Genomic DNA, 16,604 nt, shown 5'->3' on the forward strand with positions numbered 1-16,604 from the left:
AATCACAAACTAATACATGATAACCAAGAAAAAGTTTCAAAGTCATAAGTCCCTGACTGAGGGGGCCGGCCAAATAATCTCAAAGGTAATGAGATGATCCAATGCTTATACAACTGCATACCAATTATCAGTAACTTACCACTAGTGGTTCCCCATAAACTGATCTAATCACAAACTAATACATGAAACAAAGTAAAAATTGAAAAGTCAATAGACCATGACTAAGGGCATGGATATGGTAATGAGATAAGCCAATGCTTAAACAACTGCATTCCTAACATCTTTGACTAACCACTAGTGGTTCATCATAAGCTAGACCTAATCACAAACTAATATATTATTGATGACACTGCCGTCGTTGTCATTATTGACACTGGAAACAGCATACCTATGTCTGGCTTTTTGACTTCGTCAAGCGAAAGATAACCTAACAAAAATCACCACCAAATGACTAACTGCATAAGAAAAAAAACCCCACAGAAAACATTAGACTGAACATTCAATTTGAAAACAAGAAAATCTGTTTGAGGTGAAACAAGTCTCTCTTTATGGTCCATGAATACCTTGTAGTTTTTCTCCAGTTTGGTTTTGCAGTGGCCCATTTTACCGTGTAATATGTTTTGTAATTCCTGTTATTTTTTATGCCCCATTTATGGGCATTATGTTTTCTGGTTTGTGCATCCATTCTTTCATCCATCCGTCTGTAAAATTTTTGACAGAGTTGAAGTCAAATCATCCTGAAACTTATGTTCCCTATGATATGATCTTTCTAATTTTAATGCCAAATTGAGACTTTTGATCCCAATTTCACGGTCCACTGAACGTTTAAATGATAGTGTGATTGAGTGGATGCCAGAGTGGTGCATCGGTGTACTATGGTCAGCATGGACACATTCTTGTTATTAGATGTGTTGAGATAACATGCATGCTCACAACCTACTGCACAACTCACAAAAATAAAATATTGTTGATAATTCTAGACTTGATCTGTATCTGCCATTACAACTAATCTAAGTCAGCACAATATCTACTGGTCTAACTAGGAAAACAACTAGTAAATTTTGGGAGGATGGAATTACCGGAATTGTTTTGTTATAAATTAGGCCTCTATTTTTTCTTCTATTTACATTTCTAATGTCTCTGGTTTTTATAGCCTGTCTATCGATACTTGTAACTTGGCATTGCACAAGGTCATGTTTTTCTCTGGCTGTTTATGACGTCTTTACACTAAATCCATTGTATGTTGGATGTGTACAGATTATTAAAGTGTTTAGTCTTAGAGGCATGATTTTTTTATTAGTACTCTCAGATCTGTTCATTGTGTCTTTTTGTGTCAGGATGTATAAGTACCCGGCCACGTCCACTTGTATTTTTTGTCTATCTGATGAGTTAAGCCTTTTTTTAACTGATTTTTATAGTTTGTTTTTTTGTTGTACTGTTATACCACTGTCCCAGGTTAGGGGGAGGGTTGGGATACCGCTAACATGTTTAACCCAGCCACATTGTTTATGTATGTGCCTGTCCCAAGTCAGGAGCCTGTAATTCAGTGGTTGTCGTTTGTTTATGTGTTACATATTTGTTTTTCATTCATTTTTTTACATAAATAAATAAGGCCTTTAGTTTTCTTGTTTGAATTGTTTTACATTGTCTCATCTGTGTCTTTTAGCTGACTATGCGGTATGGGCTTTGCTCATTGTTGAAGGCAGTACGGTAACCTATAGTTGTTAATGTTTGTGTCATTTTGGTCTTTTGTGGATAGTTGTCTCATTGGCAATCATACCACATCTTCTTTTTTATATATTCTATAGGTAATGATTTTTTTTTTATTGTTGAAAACCTTACAGTGGCCCTGTGATAGCTTATAACCACTCCATTTTAACACTAGTAGATTGGCAAACATATCTCCTTTTTCTTTTTTTTTTATATATAACAGGATATTGTCTTAGATGGGGAGATGTATTGAGGCTGGATAAACAAAACAATGATTAAAACTAGCATTTTAATTTTTGTCAGTTATTCTGCTACAATATGTATCAGTATCACAAAAAATCTTGCATAATATGTACTTTTTGATAACTCACTGTTCATTATACATACATAAAGTAAAATCATGAATTTACAGTATACCTGTTCAGCTTCTGTGACAAAGATTAAAAGTTAAGTCTAAACACAATATACATATATTTAATAAATAAAAGTATTCAATGCTAAATCTGTATTTCATACTGAATCTGTACAGAATAAATTACTATACAATTAATATAATTTAATATGGTATGAAACATTTAAAATGTGTAAAATTGGTTAAAAAAAGTAAGTTATACAATCTTTATTAAAATTTCCTTTAAGGTTCAGTCATTCTCACTTAAATAATAAACCCTGTTGCAAAATTGGTCCTTATACATTGACTTTTTTTTTTACTGCTATCAAACATAAGTGATGAGGCCATTCAAATTTATTCAGAGTTTTGTGGATTTTAGAGAGAGAAAAAAGTGAAAAATAGCAAATGTATTTTTTTTGGTTGGAAAATGAACTAATGAACAAATTTCTAATCAAGGTACAATAAATTACAATTTTTATTTCTAATTAAGAATATGGCACAGTATATTTTTCATTTAAATTTGATAAGTCAAGTTGTCTACATCTTTACACACACACCTAATGAACGAAAAAACAGGGTATTTATAGAATTCAGATTACCGTGTAGAGGAAAGAAATTCCATTTCATTATTAAAAATAATAGATGGAGATTATTGTGAAGAATAATTTTCTAACAATCATGACTTTTAAATAAACTATTCTGCTCAGCTGGCATTACAAATACTAAATATAAAAGTTTTTATATGATTGAACAATAACACAAGTTACACAACTGTTCTAATCATACTTTTGGTGGATACTTATCTCTCAAGAGCAATCAACATCATGATTAACTACACCCAAAACATTTTTTAGTCCTCTTCTAAAAAAAATCCAGTCATTTTTAATTTTAAAACAATAAAAACTTTTTTGGACGGATAAATTGAACTATAATATGAAAACATGAATTAAATGTATTTTTTTTTAAATGTTGCTAATTTTATTTAAAATCTATACCAACTCAGAAATTCAGATGGCTGCCACAAATTGCAGACCCTTATTGCTTTTTTTTAACATAAAAGTTTGATACTGAATACAAAATCAGATTTTGAAAGCAATACTCAATGAGGTATCAATTGACCTTTATAGATATGAAAATGAGAATAAATATTAAAATTTTTATTCATTTTTTAAGTATAAAAAAAGATGCAGAAGTTATCAAGGGCACTTTCCTGTTTGAGTTCCTGGTAAGGCGATAAAACAACTGTAAAATATATGTTAAAATTAAATAGCACCATAGGTCAGAAATAAAATTCTGTAAATGCTTTGAAATGCTTTGTACAATAGCCAACACCTTAAATGCAAAGAGATGGATAACATTATGTGATGTATATAAAACAAGTGCAGAGGAATATACATGTGCAGTGAATTATGCATACTACTTACTATAAGTAGAGTTATAAAATATTGGGTCATGCATCTATGTCCTTATGAAATCCAATTTCCTCCTATCTACCTTTTAAATTTTACAAATATTTTCTAATTCACATAAAATATTATAATTCACAACTGCACTTATTACTAAGCAAATGCTGTTTAGTTTTTATTCCATTTCAATTATACTGTAGAAAATCTGGTGATAAAGTTTTGTGACCAAGAAATACAATGGCTACCCATTATAAATATTTTAGAGCTCTAGACATTATCATATAAGTGTAGATGATTCATAGTTTATCTTCATCATATGGGTATTTACTACTATGTATTTATGCAAATGACTAATAAATTAATTAAATATGAATACTATTTTATCAATGGTACAAAATGTATGACTAAGTCAGACTAACTGGCCACAATGAAAACAAATCCAATAAAAAACACTTTTACAGTATATTAGCTTGACCAAACTGTAAGAGTAAGTGGTTCAATAGCAAAAATATAAGTTGAAGAAAATACAATCTAATATTCATAGGTAAACAGGACTCAATATCAATACTTGCAAGAAGACAAAGTGCTTGTTTAGTTCTATTGGTTTTGATATTTTTTGTAAAAATTTACCACAAAAATTTGCAAATAATTCATGGCCAAACAAGGCTAAAGAATAATGCTGTTGGCAGGCTACAATTTTCTAATATTACAAAAAAATGTCTAAAGAAAATTTAAATACACTTTTAACGAATTGAACAACAGTTTTTCTTGAGTCAAAATATACAATCATGATTATCCTGATTTACAGGATTAACAGAGATTTATCAAATTATAAATCACATTATAAATGAAATATGTGAGGTATAGATCAGTGACACAGTAATACAATAAATAACATTTAGATGTATACATCTGTTTTCTTCAGCATGTGTCAATTCATTAAATGCATTGCTTTCAAAAAAAAAAAAACCTAGTTAAACAATTGAATGTTTTCACTCTTACATTAATACATGTATGGTTAAATATATAATTCTATATAATTACATTCGATGTAAGTTTCATTATAATACGTTATTCTGATTGGCTAACATGTTATTCCGTAAACAATTGCATCAGACAATAACATTTATCATGCATGATGACACGAGGTCCCACAAAAAAGTGCACAGGTGAATTAAATAAAACTTGATAAAAATCGTGTTTTCATGATTTTAGCTAAAAAAATGTAATTATAAGTATTGAATACTTCTTTTTGAAACTTTATAGGGTTGTAAAAGCGTTGACCGTGCGTACATTTTTAGAATGAAGCGCTTCCGCGCTTCATACAAAATGTACCTCGGTCAACACTTTTACCACCCAATAAATTTACAAAAAGAAGCATTCAATTCTTAAATATAAGTGCAAAATGTAATGATCTATGTCTATTACATATATGTATACAACATGTACAATATTCTAATAAAAGCTAATCCAGAAAAAAATGTATGGGGGGGTTGGAAGGCACATTGTATTGATAATGGTAGGTATCAGAGAAACTTTTCACACTATAATTCTCAATTACAATTGTCTGGGTGGTGGGTGCTGACAAAAACTGCCTTCCCCCCCTAACCCCCTACATTTTTTTCTGGAATAGCCCTAATAAAATCAACTGGATTTTTTTTCTGCTCTTAAGAATATTCAGGTTCGTAGCTGAAATGTTGTTGGATATAAACCAAAATTTTGCTTATGGTATAAAAAGTTAATTCCTAGCCATAAAAATGGGACTCATATTATATTTGTCATATGACTTTAAACTTAGAATAGGGAAGGACTTGACATAAGAGGTGTCAAAATATCAAATGGTTAGAGATGAAAACCAGAATGGCACAAAATAATATTAAATTGACAGATGACAGAATCTAAGTAAATGAAGATAGAAATAAAGATGTATTCCAAAACATGAAATCTAAATATTGAAATTGACATTTTCAACAGTGTTAAGTAGGCTGAAAGCACATAAAATTTTATTTTAGAATCAAGTTGCCATCACAAATGTTCCTAACACAATTTTTCTCGTAAATGTTTCAACCTAAAAATTGCTGGAAATATTTTGTCTTCATAAACACAGAAGTAAACAAAGATTGAGTTGTGTATTAACAGGTAATCACATAAAATATAGTAATAAATTGTAAACAATATCAACTGTTATAAAAATCAATGGTCTACAAAGGTGGACAAATATTATATAAAATAAATTAAATTAAAGTCATCATGGTCATTTGTACACAAAAATTCTAAATCCATACAATTTATTTCAAGGTCATATACAACTATGTGAAATCAACAGTTACATAAATTTTGGACAATTCTAGAATATCAGTTTAAAAGTGATCTATGCTTAAAACATTTTAGCAAACCAAATAACCTAGTCTTTCTGAAAACTTAATCCTCAAAACAGTTCCCTTTAAAATCTATCTAGCCAAATTACAAAAAATAAAATAAAAAAAATTCAATTAATAAATAACCATGATAACGTAAAAAATATATCTGCTAAAAATATTCATATAATGAAATATTTTTAAATTTCAATTACATGTATTATGTATAAATAAATGATGTTGTATTTCATATATATATATGATGTGCAGTGCTACGATTTCTTCACATATGATTTAGATTATAAATTTACAAGTAGCCCTGATAGGACAAATTCATTCCTTTGTGATGAACAGAACAGTACAATATATGCTCTACATCTTTGCACTTTAGAAACAGTTTTGATATTTAAAGGGTCTTGTAATGCAAAGTATACAGTGATTTAAAATGTAATTATATACATGTAGTATTAAAGTGACATTTCCTATGATCTGCTGATCAATTTAAAAGATTTTCAAAAATAGTTATTTAACCTGTGTAAAAAACAGCATAAAATACTTATGATGTACAGCACAATTTATCTAACATATGATATAATAAAATGAAACACAATAAAATAACACATGATCTTTTACATTTTACGTGTAGCCTTGATAGGACTAAGTGACATTTCTAAGTCATCACTAGAGTCAAACAACCTTTTCTTTGGTTCTGGAAGGTAAGAGTCTGTACCATTGCCTAGACTTGAGCTATTGGAGATATAGCTATAGGCCGATTCTTGTATAGGTTTGAGGGAGGCTGTAGACGATGGTATGTATGCTGAGGAACTGTATCTTGTGTTGGAATCTGTATACTGTGTACCTGAAAATGAGACGGGATACTCAGGATTAGAGGTGGTAGAGCTATACTTGGTTAAATCTGTTAATGGAATGTCTAAACTTGACGACCGTGTTCTCAAACCGTCTGATGAAGCTCTGTTTCTTGGATTAACACCTAAATCAACATCTGTATAGGCAAATGTTGAATGTGCTTTAACCGGCCCGTGAGTGCTAGTTGTATACATAGAAGGTTTATCACCATTATACAATGCTGAGGACGTTGTGGTGATGCCATCAGAACTAACGGGGTAAGTGCTGGGAATATTAGACATACTAGGTTTACCACGTGATAATGAAGAAACCGTTGTACCCATATCAGAATAAGATCGTGATCTAACAGACTGTGGCCTAGGAGGAAGTGAGGACATGTAATCCTTACCGTGACTATCATCACGAAAAGCGCTGTAACTTGGCAGTGAGCTTCGTACTTTGTAGTCTCTGGGAATGTCATCAGCTGTATGGCTTACTAAACTCTCAGCTGGTTTAGACATATATAAATTATCTAACGATGGACTTCTTCCAAACCTTAGAGAAGTTGGATATTTTTTGTTTATAGATGATGAATATGTACTTCCAATATCATTATCTTTTAAATTGAGTGAGTCCAAAGATGATCTGTGTTGTGGATAGTCCTTTGTGTATTTCATGTCTGTTGGCAAGGCACTTTCTGTACGCTCACTTCCTGTTCTGTAAGAAGCACTGTATGAGGGAAGACTAGATGGGCCGTATAAATCACTACTGCTGGTTGGACCATTACTGTTATAGTATTTTGAAGAGTATGTACTTTCTGGTACGTATGTCCCTATATCATCTAGTAATGAATCTCTAGACTTAAAGTCGTGAAGATCTTTTGTTTTATAATCGTCAACAAAGTTATCAGTATTTTGATAGGTTTTGGACGGTAAATCCATGCTGGAATCATCATTTAGATTGTGAACTTTCTTTTCAGCACGATTAAGTAACTTCATACAGTCAGTAAAGTCCGGTGTAAGAGAAATATCTAGATCATCCAGTTCCCTCTGGATCTGTTGTGTGTCGTCAAATCCTTTATCTGTTCTATAAGATTTGCATGGATTTTCAAGTGCAAAACTATCATTTAAACTTTCATCATGTCCATTAGATGACCTTTTCCATAAATTGTCATCGGATCGTTCATAAGACTTAGTCTTCGGAACGTAAATATCACTGTCATCTTTAGAGAAAGATTTATAACTTCTATTGTCTTCAATACTGCTGGGTTTTGACAGATTCAGAGAATCGTTCGGTGACTTTTTCAGAACTCCTTTAACTGGAGATGATACGCTGATAGATGAATGCTGTTTCATTGGACTAGGCATTTCTAGGTCAAAGGAAGTTGTGACATTTTTGTCATGTGGTAATTCAAATGTTACCCTCTTTCCTGACTTTCCATTAACTTTACTGTAGCTTTTAGATTGATAAGAACTTAGATAGTCCCTGTCGTTTATACTTCCGTTGCTGCTTTTTAAGTTTGATTTTGTAGTTTTATATGACTTAAGATATTCATCATCCAAAGCATGCCTGTAAGACTCACCGTTGACAACAGGTTCTGTAAAGAGCTTTCGTTTTGAAGGATTTTCATACGGCTCTTGACTGGCTAAGTAATCTTTGTGGGCTGAACTTTGGTTTCTGTCCTTCCCTCTATAATTATCTGCATCTTTCTGTAATTCTTCAATATATTTGTCACTTTTCTCCAAAGCTTTATTTAGTCTCCCATTGTCTTTCTCTAAACTCTGCACTTTTGTTTCTAGGGTTGAAACTGTGGTTCTTCCATACCTACAATGTGACAACAAAAAAGTAAATAAACATTTAATTAAACCATTTTAGATTTTTCTTCCTATTTTTCAGGAATTGTATTTTTACTTTTTTTTTAAAAGATATTGATGTAATCTATTCAACTTGACACTTGCTGATATACTGCTAACACATCATGTTTTTATCTTAATGATAAATTTACAGTAATGGGGTACTTAGGAGCATGATATCATTTTGTTAATGATGACACTTTGACAAGTTCTAATATTTGTATTGCGATGGTTTTTCTGACACTTGATAATCAGGTAATGTAACTCTAGATTTGTTTGTTATATATAAACTCTGCTGGATTATATTAGAATTGAAATAGCATTGTAGACTCGTGAAGAATTTCAATAATAAAATCATTTCAAACTTTAAACTGTAAAATTATATTTTGTTTGTGTGACAAATTTCATGTAATTTATTCTGCATATATATCTATCATACAAGTTTATTTATGCATGTTTCTTGGTATGGATTTGACAGCTTAAAAACTGACCAGCACATCTTTGAATTTCTAAATGAAGAATTAAATGAAAACATGTGAAAAATAAATTGATACTTGCAACTTACAAAGACACATTATTTTGACTCCAAGCAGTCTTTGCACTTATTCCTTCATACTTTGGATCTGAGCTATGAGTAAAACCAGTAATATCAAATTTGCAATGCAAATAAATTAAGAATTAATCTTTTTTTAATCTCACCTATGAGGAGATCTGCTGGACATTTCAGTTCTTAATTTCTGATTTTCATGGTTGAGGTTAATATTTTCATCCTTCAGGGAACTATTTTCCTAAAAATCACAAATAATAAAATTCTTTATTCCACATGTTCTAACACAATATATTAGAAATCTCTAAAAATGAAGATATTATGTGTTTTAACTTATAATTACGATTGTTTTTAAATAGACAGGATTTAGAAATAGATTTCTTTTTGATTATTTTTTTTACAACTTGGCCATAATAGGGGAGATAAGTCAGATAACACAAATTTCAAACATGAATGTGTAACATGATTAACTCCCCCGTATTATGTATGTATTTGCCTGTCCCAAGTCAGGAGACTGTAAATCAGTGGTTGTCGTTTGTTTATGTGTTACATATTTGTTAATCGTTCATTTTTTGTACGTAAATAAGACTGTAAGTTTTCTCATTTGAATTGTTTTACATTGTCATTTCTGGGCCTTTTAAAGCTGACTATGTGGTATGGATTTTAGTCATTGTTGAAGGCTGTACAGTGACCTATAGTTGTTAATTTCTGTACCATTTTGGTATAGTGAGGAGAGTTTTATCATTGGTAATCATACCACATCTTCCCTTTATTTTATGTGTGTAGTACATTTATTTATTTTGTTTTGAAAAATAGTTCCATGAACATACTTTTTTTTTTCTGAAATAATTTTGTATCTTCATATCTTATAGCAAATTTCATTAAGTTTACTTTCTATCACATAAAAGTGTGTTTTATACATAATTTACACCTAATATCAAAATTTCACACAATGACTACCTTAAGCATGAAAAAAGCCCTGTGACCCATACCTTGAGTTGTGTTTAAGAAATAAAGCATGATATATATAAACTTCATTTTGGCAAATAACTAAAAACATTGTTATCCAGATTTGATTTTAGTTAGGTCCTTTTTAGTTCGATCATCTAGTAAATATTCTAATGAAGTTTATGATTCTTTTATTTTTTCCCTTGATCATCACTGAATAGCATTAATTGTTAAAATCCATATCTAGTGCTGAAAAATTGGTACCAATAGTGTTTTTATTCAAAACTTAAAATCAATTTTTACCTCTTTAACCTTTGACAAATCTGATTTGACCTTTTCATACAGTTTTTGTGCATCCTGTAACTTTTTGGTCAAAGTTAACATTGTTGTAGCATCAGAAGGTTTATCCCTTGGGCCTAAAACTTTTCTGTTTCCATCTTTTGCCAGCTGATTTCTAAGCATTTCATTTTCTGCTTTGAATAAATTAAGTTCAGATGACAATCTCTCAAATTCATCCTAAAATAAAAATACATTTCATCTGTCTAGCAATAGGTTAACATACTACATAATGAAAGATCGTTCTTTATAAGAAAATTTTATTAATAAATTTTTAATAATAGGAGGAATAGAAATCACAATTATTGTTAACCTTCTATACAGAATTCTTAAAGGTAAAAGAATTATATATAGATATAGGAAGATGTGGTGTGAGTGCCAATGAGACAACTCTCCATCCAAATAACAATTTAAAAATTAAACCATTATAGGTTAAAGTACGGCCTTCAACACGGAGCCTTGGCTCACACCGAACAACAAGCTATAAAGGGCCCCAAAATTACTAGTGTAAAACCATTCAAACGGGAAAACCAACGGTCTAATCTATATAAACAAAACGAGAAACGAGAATACGTATATATTACATAAACAAACGACAACTACTGTACATCAGATATGTCTGTTTAAGGTTACATCATTAAAATAATTAGGGAAGGTAGGACTGGTGGGTCCGTATTTGCATTTTATAATTTTTTTCCATTTTATTTTTTGCGTCATAATTTTTTTAGTCTTGCCGTGGTCTCAGTAGTTCATGGGCCAAGTTTACCTATAGTTTTAATGATTGGATTATTTCCCTTGGTTATTGTTGAAAAAATGGCAGTAAAGTTTTTATTTCATTACATGAGTTGCAAGTTTCCTTAAGGTGGTAGTCCTAGGTTAAGGGAAATAACTCTTAAAATCATCAGTACGTTTGTGTCAGCCATTTTCATAAATACGTTATAAGCTTCTAGGATACATAGATTATTTTCAATCTGTTTCAGGTAAATACTTAAAATACATTAATAAAACTTGACTATTACAAACGCATCACTGAATTAAAGAGTTATCTCCCTGGACCAAGGTCTACCCCCTTAAAACAGCTGTCATATTCAGGATTATGAACATTGTGATGTATCAGGCAATTGATTCAATTTGGTAACCCTTACTTCGCTTTTGACACAAGTTCTATTTATTTTTCACTTTACGACGGAAATAAAATGGCTAAGGGTCGGTCGGGTAACTGTTAATGGACTTATATAAATATTAGTTTTGGCCTTAAACCCTAAGTTCATGAGTAAATCAACCTGTATAAGAATGATCCATCATTGAAAACCAACAACAATTTGACATTTTTACCCTTTAACATTCTTTAATATTGTAAAGTTCTGCTTAAAAATGTCTGAAACCAATAATTTGTGATGGTAAAATCAGAAGGAACAGATGGAAAAATCTTTACTAAACTAAACAAAGAGAATCTATGATTATCATGTATATAATATTATTCTCTAAAATTAAATTATATGAAAGGTATGGTGATTGGTCATATAATAAAATTTATTTTTCATTATTCATATATATATATTTACAACCATGAAAAGTGAGTTATTTGTTTGTTTTTTGTTTGTTTCGGTTATTAGTGTTTCTCCTTACTTTTTTTTATATAGATTAGACTGCTGTTTTTCTCGTTTCAAACTTTGAATGGTTTTACACTAGTTAGTCATTTTGGGGCCCCTTTATAGCTTGATATTTCATGTGAGCCAAGGCTCCGTGTTGAAGACTGTGTTTGGATCTATAATGGTTTATTTTTACAAATTGTGACTTGGATGGAGAGTTGTCTCACTGGCACTCATACCACATCTTCTTACATCTATATATTGTTGGTTGATTATTCCCTTTGAATTATGCTTTTTAGCAAATCACAACCATTTGATTGATGGTTTATAAGATATTCTCAGATTTTTTTGGATTGTGAATAGTCTTATTATAACAAACTATACCTCATATTCCTTAAATAGAAGGTCAAATCTTGCTTTTCTTAAATCTGGATTACTCATTTTGTCCTTGTCGTTTTCTATATGATTTAGTCCACCTTAATAAATTTAAAATACACATGAAAATATGATACATGCAGCAGGTTTATGTACAATATGAATTTGCATGTGAAAATTATTTTTTTATCTTATTTTATTGTATCTAAATTTTTCTGTATCAGCATTGGACTTGATTTTTGGAAAGAAATTATAAGATTCTGAAAAATTATTATTTTGTGATCAATAAACAGTTATTTGTTGTTTTGTTTTTATAGCACTGCAGTTTCTGAATAGCTATGTACTTGAAACAAATTTCTTCAGCTAAATAATATTTGTTGGCCTATGCTCAAGTTTCAAACTAACACATATATATTCAATCCATTCAGGTAAATTGTTTTTCTTATGATTAAATTATTAAAATTTACCTATAATCTGCTTTAAGGGTTTCAGTGTGTTAATATCCGTTCTACATGCAGGACATTGTTTATTTCTTTCTAACCAAACATCCATACATGGTGAACAGAAAACATGATTGTTTGGACATAAAACTGGCTTTTTCACCTGAAATAAAGATTCACATATCAAAGAATGTGCATATAAACTACATCATTTCTTATATATTTCATTTGTATTTCAAATGCTTTCAATAAAGAGCTACAATAGAAATATTTAAGAGAGAAGAGACCAAAGGAAATAGTCAGACCCATAATGAAGAAGTGAATACAATCAATGGCCACCTTTTTTGTTATTTCAACATCAAATGTGTATTGGTAGGCAAAGATAAAACACTTATGAATATAACATTTTTAACAACATTCAAGTCTAATGATGAATTTTACTAAGTTCAATCGGCCAACTAAATTTAATTAGATTTTCATCCAGATTTTTAAAAGATAAATAAGAAAGATGAAGCCCCTGCTTCGGCACTTGCATATCCATGATATAAGGGACATAATTCATGACTGAAAAAGTGGCACTACCCAAATTTGTACATTTTATTTGATCTGAGTTATGGGGTAAGAAGAATGGTGTATACATTTCATAACATTTAGTTGGTGCAAACTTAAGTTAGAACAGAAATGAATATTCAGCAATTTTTCCATTTTCAAAGAGGCCCAACTTCATGAACTTCAGAACGGTTAACTAGATGTGACTTCATCAAAACTAAAACTTGATCTGAGATTAGAAATAAGCAATGTGTACAACAGTGCTCTAGCTAAGTAACTTATTCTAGAGTTCATGTTATAGATTTATCCAGAAATATTGACTAAATAATATAGGATGAGGGGGGGGGGGGGCTACATGTATTTATGTCATTCAACATGGGTTTTTTTGCATTCGAGTTTGATTAGTGATAGTGATCTATTCTACTTATGAATGAAAAATCGTTAACTTTTTTTTCAGGATTATTTTAATCCCAGCATTTGCACAGAAATCTACTTCCTTTTTCTTGTTTGCAAGAGACTTTGAATAAAATATATATATAATGTATTTACCAATGACAGTCTAGTAAAATATAGAAAAGATCTCAAATACCAATTTATTTTAAATAATTGTTTGATATGAATAAAAATGCTACCTGGTGACAGCGTTTCTTTGTTTACATTAAATATGATGTCATTAACTTAAATAACATAATAACTGAAATCAATAACAAAAGAACCAAAACGGACACGTTACAGTATTTCTGTTTCTTTTTTTTAACATGATCAAATTAAAATAATTCATGTCCCCTTTCACAGTAAGGCCTAAAATAAAATATTGTTTGTTTCCCCAATCCCGACCGACCCTGAAAAATTGGTGCTACTCATAAAATTTTATTGTCAAAACTAAGTCAAATATTATTTTATTCATTTTGAATTTTCAGGATTGCCGGATCTTCCAATATTTTTCAAGCTCTTTGGAAAAATAAAATTATTTCCCTACCTACCTACCCACACCTGGCTTGGCAGGGTCGGGATTGGGGAAACAAACAATATTTTAATTTAGGCCTAAGTACCTGTCTCAGGAAGCAAGTTAACTCGTACCAACGGAAACTCGTACCATGTTAACTCGTACCAAAAAAGTTAACTCGTACCACTGGGATGTCGTACCACTGCAAACTCGTACCATCAAAAATATATTAAAAATTACGAATATTTTATGTTATTTTTTAGTTAAACTTAATAAAATTAATGTTGAATTACTTGAATTTTATACTGGATTTTATAGACAAAAATACGAATGTTTTTCTAAAAAGCTTTATTTTTAAGCTGAACTTTCAAAGTAGTTATAATCCAGAAGAAAGAAAAAACATTACTTTAACTGTACCTTAAGTTGAATGTCTATATCCAAATTATCCAAATTAAATTAATTAACGCTGTAATCCATGATCACAAATTGAATGCTATGTTTACAATTGTTGAAAGCCATGTGCTTTTTGGCGGGAAAATTCGGGAACAGGAAACGGTTACATTTCATTGTAACTTGTTATTTATAAAAAGTAAGAATTTCATTTTGGAAATCATTTTGATTATTTTGATTAACTGCTAGAATTTATTCATGAAAAATTAATTTGGAATGATTAAAAATTAAATTCAATAATAATCAGTAAAAGTTAAAAAAAAGTCAAAGGAGACAACAAAGCAAATCTGCCACGGTATTTTCTATCCAATAGACAGGGAACATTAGCTGCAAATTGGTCAATGTACTTTCAAATTATATACATTTTACAGACTTGCGAGGTATTAAGTGAAAGTTAATTACATACATCATTAAACACCATTTAAATGCATTTAAATAAGTTGGTACGAGTTAGCAGTGGTACGAGTTTGCATTGGTACGAGTTTTTGTAAAGTGGTACAAGTTGACGTTGGTACGAGTTTACAATGGTACGGGATAACTATAATTCTAATGCAATTATTTTGTAACAATTGTTCTGATTGGATGACAGCAAGCGTAAAATTCTCTATCTCCTTGTCTGTAACTAGGGAAGCCGACATTTGAATTTCGGAATGTATTGACATGCTATTTCTACAATAATAAACAAAAAAACTCACTTGTTGCGCCTAAAAAAATCTTCTTTTTATCAAATTTTATTACATTTAGAAGCGACACAGAAGCCATAAAACGCCCCGGTGTTTATTTTTGACGCCGGAAGCATAACTATGACGTCACCTAGTGTATGGACCAAAGAAGATAACATTTTTTCGCGGAATTTTCTTTAATGAAGATTTTACACTGAAATAATGATTGAAATTTAATAATGAACTTGTTTTGCATTAGAATAGAGATAACTGTCTTGTATTTGAAGCTTTGCGGACGTCCATCGGTAATTTTTACTGTCGCAAATACCCGTTTACCTGTCTCCGCTCCGCGTCGCCAGGTAAACTAAATTTGCGACAGTAAAACTACCGATGGACGTCCTTAAAGCTTCAAATACAAGACAGTTATCTCTTAATTCCTGTCTCACATTATGGTATCAACTGGGTATCAAATATTATATATTGGATGCTGAAATTGACTTTTTTTTTTTTAAATTTATGAATTAGGTGCCGATATGACTAGAGGCTGATTAAACCATTTATGGTTGCCGATTTGAATTATTCTATGGGTGCCAACTTGCTACAGCCAATTTTACCAGGTGCGGATTTGACTTGTACCCTTCATCAACTTGTTGACAGACTGAAAAGAACGACTAGCAAAATCTATAGACTTCATTGTATAAACAAAGTTTTCAACGGATAAAATGATTATTTTGATTTTGCTTTACAATTCAGGGGTGTTTTACTTAATAACGTACTGTTTTTTCACGAATTTGTGCACCTTTCTTTCTTTTCTTCGTATGAGCTTCCTATTATAAGGAACACCCCTTAACGGGTAATATTAAAATATCAAAATATTCCAGAACACCTCCAGAACTAGAAAAGTAGTTGGCTTCCCTAGAAACCGGCGATAGCTAACCGCCAATCTAATTATGTGTGATAGTGCAAGAGAAATAAAATACAAAAACCTAATCTTATCAATAAGAACTGAAAGTCGTACTTTTCCCAAACAGATTTGACATGATATTGGTAGAGTAAATGCTATTGTTCCATGCTTGTCAGTTCTTGCTCGCACATCAGCCGCCATCTTTCCGAATTCCGGATATTCTTGCGGAATGATATCTTTGTTCGACCATTTCTGGAAAACAATTAATTGAACATATTTAAACAGTAAAAAT

General features: G+C 30.8%; 1 protein-coding gene across 2 annotated transcripts; it reads right to left on the minus strand.

Moving 5' to 3' along the window:
* Window positions 1–1,985: 1,985 nt before the first annotated feature.
* LOC134696232 (ORC ubiquitin ligase 1-like) lies at window positions 1,986–16,583 on the minus strand. Of its 2 annotated transcripts, XM_063557915.1 has the most exons (7): window positions 16,427–16,564; window positions 12,829–12,964; window positions 12,371–12,462; window positions 10,362–10,574; window positions 9,263–9,351; window positions 7,120–8,534; window positions 1,986–6,723 (listed from the first exon to the last, which is right to left on the minus strand). In XM_063557915.1, the coding sequence occupies exons 1-7, from the start codon at window positions 16,511–16,513 to the stop codon at window positions 6,494–6,496; spliced, it is 2,262 nt and encodes a 753-aa protein (XP_063413985.1). In that variant the 5' UTR covers window positions 16,514–16,564; the 3' UTR covers window positions 1,986–6,493. The 2 variants fall into 2 exon arrangements, with proteins under 2 accessions (XP_063413985.1, XP_063413984.1); XM_063557914.1 differs by having other exon boundaries at window positions 1,986–8,534; window positions 16,427–16,583.
* Window positions 16,584–16,604: the final 21 nt, after the last annotated feature.

This window comes from Mytilus trossulus, chromosome 14, assembly GCF_036588685.1.
Source record: "Mytilus trossulus isolate FHL-02 chromosome 14, PNRI_Mtr1.1.1.hap1, whole genome shotgun sequence".
NCBI lineage: Eukaryota > Metazoa > Mollusca > Bivalvia > Mytilida > Mytilidae > Mytilus > Mytilus trossulus.

Excerpts from the sequence above, each read along its gene's own strand:
- LOC134696232 (XM_063557914.1), bottom strand. The coding sequence starts at position 16,513 with ATGGCGGCTGATGTGCGAGCAAGAACTGACAAGCATGGAACAATAGCA. Across the intron at positions 10,575-12,370 it reads TTCTATTTAAGGAATATGAG|GATGAATTTGAGAGATTGTC; the intron begins GTATAGTTTGTT and ends TTTTTATTTTAG. Across the intron at positions 8,535-9,262 it reads TCCAGCAGATCTCCTCATAG|GTATGGAAGAACCACAGTTT; the intron begins GTGAGATTAAAA and ends GTCACATTGTAG.